Source organism: Carassius gibelio, chromosome B15 (genome assembly GCF_023724105.1).
Source record: "Carassius gibelio isolate Cgi1373 ecotype wild population from Czech Republic chromosome B15, carGib1.2-hapl.c, whole genome shotgun sequence".
In the NCBI taxonomy this organism is placed as follows: Eukaryota; Metazoa; Chordata; class Actinopteri; order Cypriniformes; family Cyprinidae; genus Carassius; species Carassius gibelio.
Window position 1 is genome coordinate 5,856,964 of NC_068410.1, and position 13,872 is coordinate 5,870,835.

Here is a 13,872-nt window from a genome sequence, read left to right on the forward strand (position 1 = left end):
GAGAGAGAAAAAAAAACCTCTGCAGTAAAATAAAATGGAAGAAATTACATTGATTAACATGGTGAAATATGGCAATGGGCTCGTCTGGTCTTTTTGTCTAGAACTAGCTTAAAAATGCTACTGTTAGCCTCTTTATGGTCTCTAGAATACATTATTATTCAAATATATTGTTTTGATAGAAATTTAGTGTTTAGCTATTTAGCTATTAAATTGATCAAAAGTTAGTTAAGATTTTAATAACATTTCAAATAACTGCTGTTCTTTTTAACTAATTACCAAAGAATCCTGACTGAAAATTTTTTCCAGTTTCCAAGTTTCCATGAATATATTAAGCAGCTAAACTGTTTAACACTGATAATAGTGTTTTTTATACAATCGCTATGACAATGTGTCAATACTTAATTTTCCTTAACTCTTAAAACAGTACGCAAAACATCCATCTGTACAGGTAATGCAATTAACACATTTCTCGTTGCTTTTTGCATGCCGTTAACACAAGCTCAACCAAGACCAAAACAATGTTGTTGTTTTTTACTGCTAATTTTATTTATTTTTTTACCTTGACAGGCGTTGTCTTTATAATAGGGAAATTAGTTTGGCTGTAATGATCAGACAACTTGCAAAATAGTAAAACCAACATGACAGATTTGTGATAAATTCACGAAATCATGATATTTCTGATATGATATTTTTTTTTCCATATCCCCCACCCCTACTATGATCAATACAATATAGTATCGTATAAGGGCTGATCTGACACACAGTATAAAATAATGCACTTTTTTGTAATTCCATCTGATGTTAGTGTTTTGTGCTTTGATTGACTGAATCTGTTGTAATGTTTCTGTTGGAAGAGAACATGTGTTAGTATTTTGGAATAAGTATTTGATTTTGAGACATGTTTGCAGTGTTTTGATTGACAGTGTATTATTGTATTTTGATAATGAGTGTTGGAGGTCATATTACAATGTGTGATTTTGAGCATGAAATTAACCGTTTTGCCAGTGTTGAGTTTAGAAACATTTTAAGGAAAATTGGAAAAAAAAATTCTCAGATACCAATTCTAAATCAGAAGAAACACCATGTTTGCTTTTCTAGCGCTCCCCCACACGCACATCAGCAATTGCTGTAGATAAGCAGGTTCCACAGAGCTTGTTTGCATGTTTTAGTGGGCTGTCAATCATCTGATGTTGGCTTACGTTTTAACATGTTTAAAGATAAAGACCGAATACACAGTGAAACAATCACAACTAAGCAGACACAAGGTACAGATCCCTAAAAACTTTCTAGAAATATTTATGACAAATATACAGCAGATTTAGGTTAGTTGAAAATGTGTGATTTATGGCTTTGGTTCGATTTATGAAAATCTCACTCACTCATAGGAGCTCCAAACAGAACGGTATCCAGAGCCTTGAGCTGCAGTTTCTGAAAGTGACTCCGGTCCAGAATCTTCAGGACGGTCTGTGTCAAAGTAACATTCTTTACCGCCAATCTAGGAAAGAGAGAAAGAATTTCATTAGTACAGAAGTGGAGCAGAATAGTTCTGAATAAGAGGGCAGACTTTTTGGGTCAAAAAGAAAAATTAGTTTCAGATCTAAAGAAGAAACATTTGACCATAATAAATACATTTTAAATCCATGAAGGATGCTCACAGCGGTCAAGATGAGTGTCAAGTAATTCCGGTCTAACAGGAAATAGATTAAATGCTCAGTTAGGACAAGTGTCAAGCGTTTCCAATTACACTCAGATCAAACTAATTTAACCAGCGTGTCAGAAGTTAAGAGCACAGTCTCAAACATGTTCAACACATCCTGCTCTTTTCTTTCAAGCTGCTGTGTTTCATTTTTTTCACTATTAGTTATTAGATTAGATTCAACTTTGTCATTATGCAGAGTACAAGTACAGAGCTAATGAAATGCAGTTAGCATCTAACCAGAAGTGCAAGAATATAGTGTTTTATATACATAAAAGTGCAGAGTAAGTAAAGCTATGATATACAGAATGTACAGTAGAGTTGCTATATACAGTATTGATCAGAGTATATACAGAATATAAATATGAATGCAATGTAGGGATTGTATGTACATTATGAACAGAGCAATGAAGGATTATATATACATTATGAATAGCAGGAACGTGAGAACAGTGGTAATAAATACAGTTGGATGAATGTGCAAAAGTATTGTTGAACAATGTATTATATGCAAAATAACCAATAACCAATGAATTATCACCAAATGACACAGAGATGACCATTTTTGGGGAAAAGAAACCAAATTACAAAATTTAAGGATCAGTAAGACATTTTTTTAAATGTCTATTTTTAAATGATGTTCTGAATTTTCCATTCATTTGACCCTATATATATATATATATCTCTTAGCAGCACAACTGTTTTCAAAATTGATAATCAGTTTATTACAATGATTTCTGAAGAATAATGTGACACTGAAGACTGGTGTGTTGATGCTAAAATTTCAGCTATCATCACAGGAATAAATTACATTTTTAAAAAAATATTAAATTAGAAACTGTTCTCTTGAACTAGAATCACATTATTTTACTGTATATTTGATCAAACTGCAGCCCTGGTTTGTATTAAAGACCTTTCAACAGAAGTGTGTGTGCATATTTGTATACACAATTATAAACAATTAACTTAAAATATCAAATTATTATTTTTTATTATATACAATATTATTAAAACTACACTTCTACAATTACAGCTTTTAAGGGCCACTTTACCTGTTAATTGGTCCTTTACTCACCGGGGCATGGATGTACCATTGAAATTAAACTTCCGGAAGGCTTCTTCATATTGCGACAGCTCGACATAGTCAGTAAGCCACTCCACAACCTTATCACCGGTCCAGTTATACACTGGGGAAGAGAAACACAAAACATCTCGTATCAGAAGTCATTTATCAAAACAAGCTGATACATTCTGCGTAATACAATGTGTGACCAGAAGTGGGTGGCTTTGACTTAAAATGAGTGTCCTAATGGAGTTTTTAATTCAGTAAGAATCGTGACTGTTTTTAAAAAAACAAATCGTTACATCAGAGGTCTGCAGGGAATAGAGCGTGAAAGAGAAAAAGTGTTGATATCTGATTCTAAAGAAGCCTCTCTTTCACACTGAATTTATTGCTCTTAAGCAACTAGTAAATTATCCTAATCATACTTTGTAATTTTCTTTTCTTTTTTTTTTTTTCTTTTTTCTGTACAATACAAGCCTGGTGAGATCTTGGGTAGAAGCCAAATATTTAATGTCAGACTGAACTATATAGATCTCAGAACAAACTTAAACTGAGGTTTATGGGGATTTTTGAGGTAATAAATGTTAATAACAACAACATTTCTTATAAAATACTAATAAAACATAATCTAATGTAAAATAAGAAACATTCAAATAAAACTTACTAAAAAGATTAAACATTTTTCATATTTGTAATTGTTTACCCATTTCACAAAATTGCCAGAGACCATGATCCACTGCAATTAATCAGCCACCATACAAATGGCATACAAAGCGATCAAAACTGCCCATGATATTTCACTAATGTTCCAAAAATAAAGCATACAGAGCAGAAAGACAGCTGGAATAAAAACCATCCAGCATAGACATCACATTTTAATGAAGTATGAATATTACACTGACATAAATAACAGAGATATTCACGGTCACACCACATTAGAAAAAAGGTGGACACTGACAGCTCTCAATGAAAACACTGTAAGAGTATCTCTCTCTCTCTTGCCTGACCCTGGCACAGAACTCTGCTCAGTGTGTGTGTGTGTGTGTGTGTGTGCGCACTGCTCGGCTGGGACAGATTGGCTTTCATAGCCTTGGCTCTTCAGCTGTGCTTTGAGGAAGAGCTGCAATGCAGGAAAAAACAGACCAGAGAGAGAAATAAAGAGAGAGAGAGAAAACGAGGACCAGAGGAGAAACAGAGAGAACGCCTGGACCACAGACAGACATTATGGAGGTTTTATGGTGAAATCAAAAGAACACAATATTTCAATGTGCACAAATGGAGAACACATGCATGACGCATCATGCAATCCCATAATACAATTTAGTTGACCTGACATTTTATTTCCAGATGAAGCAAGTGCAAGTAACAAGCGTGGATTTTCATTCATTCATAGCGGTGTGGCAAACGATTTTCTAAAACAGTTCATTAGCAACATATCAGCACTAAGTGCAACTCTTAAATAGGATACCTAACAGGTTTAACATTTAAATACAACCCGCATTACCGTTCAAAAGTTCAGGGTTGGTTAGATTTTAAATGTCTAGAAGTCATTTTGTTTAGAAGTCTCTCGACAATATTTATTTAAATAAGTATTTAAATATTTATCAAAAACACAGTAAAAACAGAAGTATTTTGTGATGTTATTACAATTTAAAATAACAGTTAATATATTTTACAATGTCATTTATTTCTGTGATGGTAAAGCTGAATTTTACAGCATCATTACCACAGTCTTTAGTGTCACATGATCCTTCAGAAATCATTCTAATATGCTGATTTCTTATAATCAATGTTGCAAACAGCTGTGCTGCTTAATATTTCTTAATATTAACCAAGTTCTTTTAGCATTAGTTTTACCGAGGCCTCATTCACAATTCACAAGTGTTGAGTGTTTTGAAGCAGATTTGGAGTTTATCTAGATTTGGAGGAGGTGTTGAAAACCATTGAAAAGTGGCTCCCTAAGTGTTCACACTTAACACATGCCCTACAAAAACAACCACGCACTGGAATTATGATTGTACAATGGTACATTAAGGTATAGACATTACACTACTACTAAAGAATACAAATAGAATAATTATGATGTAATGTGTCACTGTTATATATATAGATAATAAATTCCCCACTGCATATGAGAAAAGCATGACAAGCAGCTTTTTGCGCTAATCGCTCATTATGAAACGGCAACACGCTCTTCTCAAACATGAGAGATAAACTCTTTCTTGGCGTTACAAATAAAGACAAAATAATAAGGAGGCAGAGTGAATTTATCATCCATAGTGCCTCTCACGTAGTCCTTCTCTTAAAGACTGATCACTTAACTTATAACACACACTATGTGGTGATGACGTAGAAGGACTATGTGAGAACCACTATGGATGATAAGTTTGCTCTGCCACCTTGTTATTTTCATGCACACAGCACTTTAATGTGATGCATGCAAAATACATTGGTTTGGCTGTTTCATATTTTTTTTAAAGAGTCCTCACTAACGGAGTTTAATGCCACAGTTATGTTAGACTGCATCTCATTCTTGTTTCTGATGCGGTGCGTCTGTCTCGTCATGATTTTCACCGTTGACTGATCCTGCAGAACATTTAGACTGATAACTTCTGTTCACAGATGTGGCAGATTTATCACAGGACACGCGATATCCATGAACTAGCTGTAGTTAAATCATTCAGTATATGTTTTAAAGTATATTTTTTCGATTATTGGTGATACCACAGGCTCTCTCTCATGCACCTGTGCAGCTTAAAACACCACATAGTTCTGATATGGCAAGAACAAAGAGTCTCTCTCTTGCTCCACACATGCACGATAATATTGTGTATCGTCGACCTCACGGGCTGATGATATGACGATGTGAAAAATGACCATATCGCCCAACACTAGGTCGCACTCACCTTCTGAACTCTTCCAGGCATTCCACAGGTCTTCCACGCTTATGAGCTGGTCGTCACCGTGGAAACTGTTGTGCTTGGCTTTGGGGTCATGGTAGTTGAGGTCCTCTCTTAAAAACTGTAGGATAACAGGGAACAAAATGAAATCTATTCCAATTAACAACTCAAGGATGCCAGTACCTTATTCTCCACTAGCAGACTTGTATTCTTTTCATTTCCTGTATAAAGAGCTTGATAGCAGAGATTTATTTAATTTTATATTTCCTTTACAAAAACCTTGAGATGGAGATGTGTAGAAGAGTTTGTGTACAACAGCACAAGCAGCCATTAAAACTACTACAGTGGTACAATTGTAAACATGGTACCTGCCGGAAGAGCGCGCGCTCCTGTATAGCACAGCACTGAGAGCACAGACATTCACTGATCAGAGCGATTCACTGATCAGAGCGAGAGCGTCGCGAAATGTCACAAAAGGAGGAGTGTTTTTGGTTGCCAGGGCAAGACAACCCTGCACAGATTACCAAAGAAAAAACAGCACTAAGGGACCGGTGGATGGAGTTTATTTTTACAGAGCATCAACGGAGTTGTGCAAGTGTTTGTGTTTGTTCCCTGCATTTCAAAGATGCTTGTTTTACAAACAAGGCCCAGTTTGATGACGGATTTGCGTATCGTTAATTTCTTAAGGATGATGCAATCGCAATAAAAAAGGGTCACAATCGTGTGTTGGAACCGCAGGCGGTGAGTAAAACTGCTTCAAATATCTCTGCCTCCTTGTTAGTGCGTCCACTCCCATGCCGGAGACCCGGGTTCGAGCCCCGCTCGGAGCGAGTCGTTGCTGCTGCTGCTCTCGTTCAGTTTCAGCCTCGGGGTCTGATTCTGGATCATAAATAAACGGCTGAATCTGACTGTTAGCCATGGTTTATTTTGGATGATGGTTTTTTCCTCAATGTCAGAGCCGTTAAATATGTTTTTCAATGGCTCTGGGTAATGTCACAGCTTCCATACGCTCTCGACGCAAAAGCCTACTGGCGCTCGTGATTCTTTAGCTCCGCCCACACATCACGCCTCCAGTTGGTCGTGTTTTTCCGGGAAAAATTGGTACAGACTATCTTTCTCTTCTGAATATAATAAAACTAAAGACTTTTTGGAGTTATGAAGGATGCAGTACTACTCTATAGGTACTCAAGATTAACAGGATATTGAGTGAAAACGAGCATTTCACCCCCCCCCCCCCCCTTAAAGTAAAATATTATAAAATTAACAAAATTTAAAATTAAAAGTCCAATCATAAAGTTAAAATACCTTACATTAAACAATAAATAGAAGATATATACAATGTTATAAAAAAGAACATAAAATAACAAATATATCACAAAGAATCACAGATGTGATCACAGATGTGATCACAGATGTATATATATATATATATATATATATATATATATATATATATTAGGGATGTCAAATTTCGATTATTTCCATGATCGATCGTCGTTTAAATTAACGATCAATTAATCGATTAATCGTTAACCATAATACTGCAAAATGCGTCTATTGCAGGCACGCAGTCAGCGGTATGACAGGATGTGCAAAAGCCACACACACACACAAAACGCTTTCTCACTTGAATTAAAGAGGTTTTAGTCTGAATAAAATGCTAGTAGCAGGATTATAAAATGAATAGATGCGATTATGATCATTTGATAAAATGAAGCGCGCCATACTTTTGAGGTCATTTTACTTTATTGACAGTTTCCAATCCCGCACGGAGAACGCTGAACGCGCCTCTTTAAATGGTTTTGTGGTTCTCGTTGTTGTATTTTAAAGCACAATTGCAATGTTTTCAACTGACATTATTGTATTTAAAATAAAATTATCCGAAATGTGGAGCGCGTGTGACTGCGCTGCACATTAAGTGAACTACATCGGCGCTGCTGCACCAAAACACAGTTGCTCACATTAATTTGATCCTGCTGGATTCTGTCCTAGAAAATGCCAGATTTTTAAAAATCCGGCATACAGCGCATTAGATCGTGACAGTGCATGCGTGCAGTCGAGGATGAGCGAGCGCGGCTTTGGCTAGATTTATTTGGAGGTTATTGCTCATGTCTCATTCGGCACAAATCGAAATGTTTCCATATTCGCAATGTATTTGAATGTTAAACTATTATTTATAATGTAAACTAGGCTTGTACTTAACACGCATTCGCATATAGACGGAAAAGATGATCCTCTTCATATGAGCAAAAACGTCCTTGGCATAACAACAGAGTGGACCGGTATACCACGGTCTATTTAAACTGACCAATGTAACCTTTTAATGTTTAGTTGACTATTTTATTTTGATAATGAACAGACTGCGATGTAACTTTGAATCGCTAGAATATACGTGTGCAGCAGGCTCCGGGGCGATCGAAACAGCTGAGACATTAAAAAATATATATATTTTCCGTTTACTTTCATTTGTGCACACTCACAATAAAAACAGAAGATTTGTGCTCCTGTAAAATAAAGCAAACAAACAGAATGCGTTGTCATCCTTTTTTTTTTTTTTTTTTTTTTGTGTGAACTTATGGAGCGCCCACACTTCTGTTTTAAATCCGTTAATCTTAATTATTTAAGTCGGATATATTTCGCATAGCCTATTTAAAAAAAAAAAAAAAAAAAAAAAAAAAACATGAAAACAAATTGTTATTTTTATTTTGGGCCTATTACTTAGTAGGCTATAAATTTTCCTTAAAGCATCCCATTTTGTCCCAGGGCTTAGAACCTGTGCCCTAGTCAGGTCCATGCAGAAACTTGTGAACGATGCTCGGCGTCACCGTTTAGTGACAGCAGTGAATGCTCCAGGAATGTGTCGGTCACAGCGCCTATTAATCGCTGTTTTGAATCCAGCAATTATTTATTTAGAAATGATAAGATCTGATTATGACAAGTGTGGTATAAAAGCTTTGTTTATTAGAGGAATAATAGGTTAACTGGAAAATGTTACATCGCGACCATGCTTTTGGACCCCATAGTCTTCATTTACGCGGCTTTGTTCTGGTTTGCCGGTTGGTCACGAATTTCCACAAATTCAGTAGCTATATTTAGGCATTGTTTCTTTTCCTAAATATTCATAGTCTAACCCTCTAATTTCCCAGGTTTATTTTATTATCTTTCGCTTTTAATAACGGTTTTCGCATCTCTTACTGTGGTAAACATGGGAAGGGGAAATTAAAGATTTCATGAATTAAGAATTCGTTCGATTTATTAATTTGTTCCCTTATTTCACTTAAATCATGGGTTATTTAGGGAACAAAATGAACGAAACATGGACAATTGCCACATTAATAATTCGTAGGAATAAATTAACAAGTTGTAGGAATGAATAGACTATCTGTCCTGTCACTGTGTCCCGCAGCCCTGCATAGCGCACGAAATAAAACAGTTATCTGATGAAATGATTAGTAACTACATTTCTATTGCATTTAATGTTGAAGAACTTTTATGTTGTTTCTATTTTAATTTACTTTAAAGTTTAAATCACATTAAAAGCTTAATTTGTACATTGTGAATGAATGATGATGCTTTTATATATCGTCACCGTCACTCACAGCCGCTCGCACGTGTTGAGTGCGCATGAGCCGCACGCAGCCCAACATTGAATCGGTTAACCGACCATCGACAGCCTTAATCGATTGCATCTCTTATCGACAATTAATCGATCATCGATTAATCGTTGACATCCCTAATATATATATATATATATATATATATATATATATATATATATAGTAAAAGAATAAAAACACCAAAATGGCTTAAATGTAGATCAATATAATATATATTATTATATAATATTAAAATAAAACCAATAACAATGAACAAATATTTCTAATGGATAAAAGAGGCCTTTACAGCTAAGTAAGGACTTAGTCTATAAGTTAACCCAGCTATGTGAAGCATTACTACATTTTGTTAGTCGCTTGATTTCCAAGCCGGATAGTCCTGCCCACACTGAAAACTAACTGGACAGAAAATGACTTTGTTTGACCATTTTGAGCAAATGACCAGACATAATTCAATGACAAACTCTTTACTCTAGAGAACACTCAACAGCCAACCCATGCTGCTGGACACGGTCTATCTTACATGTAGACAACCTGATCCTTGAAGACATTCTGGGTCTATTAACGCCATTGAGTGTTCTGAGCATATAGAGAGCAAAGGCTCTGTTTGCTCAGACACAGCAGATGGCAAAATTTTACACAACATAACGCAACAGAAGGTTAAAGCGCAGTTCATGGGATATTTAAGACTCTAAAGACCTTCAAACTGTAGTTAAACGTCAACCGCTGTAGGAGATGTGTCATAAACATCTAAATATTTAGAGACCAACCACACCTGTTTTCTTGAAATCAAATGTGTTGTTTTAATAGCATTCAAAATGCCTTACGACTGACATATTGAAACACTGAGAGATGCTTGGCTTTTCCCCCATAGCGGCAATAATTAAAATCCACAATTTCACTTGAAACGATGTCCCCAGGCCATTAAAAAAAAAAAGAAAATGAGTCATGGCTTTCAAACACAGGCCAAAACATTCTTCAACATGCCCACTCAAAGACAAGTGTCGGGCAAAATGAGATCTGTGGAAACAGATGCTAAACGTAGCACAACCATTTCTAACGGTTCATTCTGGCGACTGTACACTCCGCTCTATGCCATCAAATCATCATTTGAAGATCTTAGAAAGTGACTCTCAGAAGAATACCAGGATGCTGGTATCCATTCTGTGGGATTTGCCTTGATGCTGCTTCGAGAAGGCTGGATGCAGCAGGACAGCACGCCTACACAGCATAACGCTCGACTGAAAGGATGCCAGGAAGGGGCAGGCCCTGCGTATGCTTCCAAAACAACACCCAACAAACACGAAGCCCGGCTTTCCTCGGGCAAACAGCCACCAGTTCCAAAGCAGCATCAGAGATTTGGGATATTATTCAAAAAAGAGAGATGGTACAAAAGGCAAATGAGTGTGTTTACTGCTAGTGAACATATTGCTGAAAGAATGAACAAGCCGAGCCTGTCGGCACTGGAGTCTTTCATTGTGGTTTTGAGTGGGCTAGTGTTGTTCAGTGTTAGCTAGTGGGCTAATACACACTGGTAGCTGCTAGGCTAACTCAATGTGGGTGAAAGAGAAAAACAGATTACAGTACAATGAAACAATGTAGGTTTGGTGAAAAACATTATATAGGACTAATTTGAACTTAATCCATATAAAACAAGTCCGATTATTTATTTAGGAATATCTAATTGTACCGTATATATACAAATATAGTATAATATTGGGTTCACACTCAAACAAAAAAACATTTCAGAGTCAGTCAGAGGCCCAAACTGAGCAAAAATATGTCATTTGATACAGAATGCAGATAATAATTATGACCAAAAAAAAATATTTATATATATTATGATTACTTATGTAACTCAATAAGATTTTTTAAAACATATAGCCGACTAGTTACATAAATTGCATACAGATTTCAGTACGTTTTAGTAAGATAATATGTATGATCAAAGTTCTGTAGTTTTCACTTTGTGGAGCAAAATAAATGATGATTGAGACATGAAAAACTAAATGTTCATCAAAAGCCTGATGCATCATATTTGATATGTATATTTGAACATGATTTGAATAGTCAAAAAAAAAAAAACATGCACTATAATAAAGAATGATTATGATAGAGTTCAAATAACATTATAAATATGTAATATTATAAATATGCAGATCTAAAAAAAAAAAAAAAAAAAAAAATATACAGCTAATACAATCAAGTTAAAAAAGGCTAAAAATATAAACTGGATATTCCACTAAAAACATCAACCAACAACCACTGCATCTTTATAAACTAATGGACAAGATTGTTGATGGATGACTAGTATCATAACTATCTTGAATTATCCTTACTCCTGACTAGTAGTGAAACCAATGACTCAAATTTGTTCCTGGATCTCAGAGACGCTAAGATAGATGCTATGAAAACAAGCATGAAATATGTCATTTCACAAGACTAGTCTGCATGTCATATCATATCTTTGTCTGCTAAAATGCTGACATATGCATTACCTCATCACCAGTAGGGCAAAGGTCTAGAAGATGACAAAAACACATGATAATTGACATGCACAAGTGTAGATTTTGACTAGTAATTCTTCTTTTATCCCATGTAATCATTGAGTTTACTACTGATAACTCAAGCTGATCCTAGATGAGCACTCTTTGTGTGAGATGCCTACACATGGGTCTGAAGTTCTGAACTAGTGGTTATAGCCTCTGAAGACCACCGGACTCAAAATAGCACAGTGGGATGGCTTCTGGTTTCCTGCATCTTGCAGCTCAAAGAACTAAATAACACCAACCATGACACACACTGCTGTGCTACGTCACATAGGCTGATACAATTCATGGTGTACTAATGCTTTAACAAGCCCAGATCACTGGAAAGGGCATTAGACAGGATGAAATAGAGAAGGTTAAAAGGATGCAGTCGACTTGAGCACTATAATCTTGAACTGCTAAAAAAAGCTGTGACTGTTAGTTGTGGAAGAGAAAAATCCCATTCATTTTCCCCATACATAAAATATGCCAAACTCCCAGTAAATTCCCATTATCCAATAATCACTGAAGAAAAAAATAACACCAATAATATGATTAACTTATGAACAATATTTATTTTCAATATTTGTTTATTATTATTATTATTATATTGTCATTCATATTTCATATGAATATAAATAAAATGCCATTATGTAAATACTGTATATAGTATAGTATATTATTAAATATTATAAGAGTAAAAAACAACAGTTCATTCATTAGTAAAATGAAGTGCAGTCTTGCACCTTTTTTCATATGCTTACACAATTTAAAGTTATACATCTTTTTATGCTTTAAATCAAAGTTTGTAATTTTTTAACAATTTTGGAAGTAGTTGTGTTGGTTCATGAATTTATGCAGAAAATTAATTTGAAAAATACTTCCAAAACCATGGCAGTCACTGCTGTACCCCATAGTGTGAATGAACAGACAGCTTGTAAAATGAAAAAGCTAATATCGCAAGCGTAAGGGTACCTACCAGCCTGTGGCAGATTATTAATACACCATCATGCTGACCTGAACATTAATCAGCTGTTTAATCAACCACCATCAAGTGTGAGGTTAGAAGAGAACAAAGGTCAATCAACGGTTTATCCTAATTATCTACTAATTATCCAAAAGTTATCCACGTAGAGGCAGCTTTAAAAGCAATTCACTGACCCCATCGGTTTCCGAAACATCCACATTGCCGTTGGCATCGTCGTCCATTTGCTTGTGAATGCTGCGGATGGCCTCAAAACTGAGGATGGCGATCTCATCCTGGCAGAGCAGCTCGTCAATGCGGCAAAACTCTGAAGAAAAGAGACAGACGCAGTTAGTGTGATACTTAAACAAGCCAGGCTGCAAACAAGTCGAATTGCTGGATTAGCTCTCATTTAAGGTGTCGGAAGCCGTTGTTCACTGACAAGCTGCGCAAAATATGATCGTGTTTTTGCGCAGCTTGTCAGTGAACAACGGCTCGGTGTAGTTAATGCTGCTCCATGTGAAAGCACATATTTTGGAAAATTTAAAGTTAAAATTAAAGTTTTAAATTAAAGTTGATGAACCAACCAGCCAAGATCTTTAACCATTACACCATCCTATAGTACTAGAAGCTTTATTGCATTTTAATTGAGAACTGGCGCATTCAACTGGACCACATCAAACAATAAAAGAGCACCTCTTTGGAAATGAAGGTGAGATAAAAAAAACAATATGGCTTGTTGCCTTAGCAATATTTAATTTAACTGTTGGGGGCCACAAATGACTTTTATGAGACCATTGCATGGTAATGGAGACTGTCTGTGTTTAAAATGATAGCACCGCATCCAATTTCAGAACTCAGAGGTGCCTCTAAACTGTTCCACTCCAAATCCCACTGTGTCCATGGAGGTTTCCAACTCCAACTATGAGGGGGGCAAAAAATAGACCAGCTGTGGTATTAACTTAAACTAGCAAACAACTATATTTAGGATGCCAATCCGTACAGCTGTTGTGTTACCACACTCAAGGTTCTGAGGGCCAGGAAAGCTCTGGTTTGTGCCGAGAGAACCTGCAGTAGTTTGTGTGAAAGTTTCCAAGTGGGAACTTT

General features: G+C 35.8%; 1 protein-coding gene across 4 annotated transcripts in view; it reads right to left on the reverse strand.

The window, feature by feature from the left end:
- Positions 1 to 13,872, reverse strand: part of stim1a (stromal interaction molecule 1a) — a 35,538-nt gene that overhangs the window by 15,974 nt on the left and 5,692 nt on the right. For all 4 annotated transcript variants that reach the window (XM_052576276.1, XM_052576277.1, XM_052576278.1 and 1 more), the window contains exons 3-6: positions 12,963 to 13,093; positions 5,666 to 5,780; positions 2,772 to 2,883; positions 1,380 to 1,495 (exon numbers count right to left, since the gene is read on the reverse strand). In XM_052576276.1, coding sequence (XP_052432236.1) covers positions 1,380 to 1,495; positions 2,772 to 2,883; positions 5,666 to 5,780; positions 12,963 to 13,093 — 474 coding nt within the window. The remainder of the gene's footprint in view (positions 1 to 1,379; positions 1,496 to 2,771; positions 2,884 to 5,665; positions 5,781 to 12,962; positions 13,094 to 13,872) is intronic.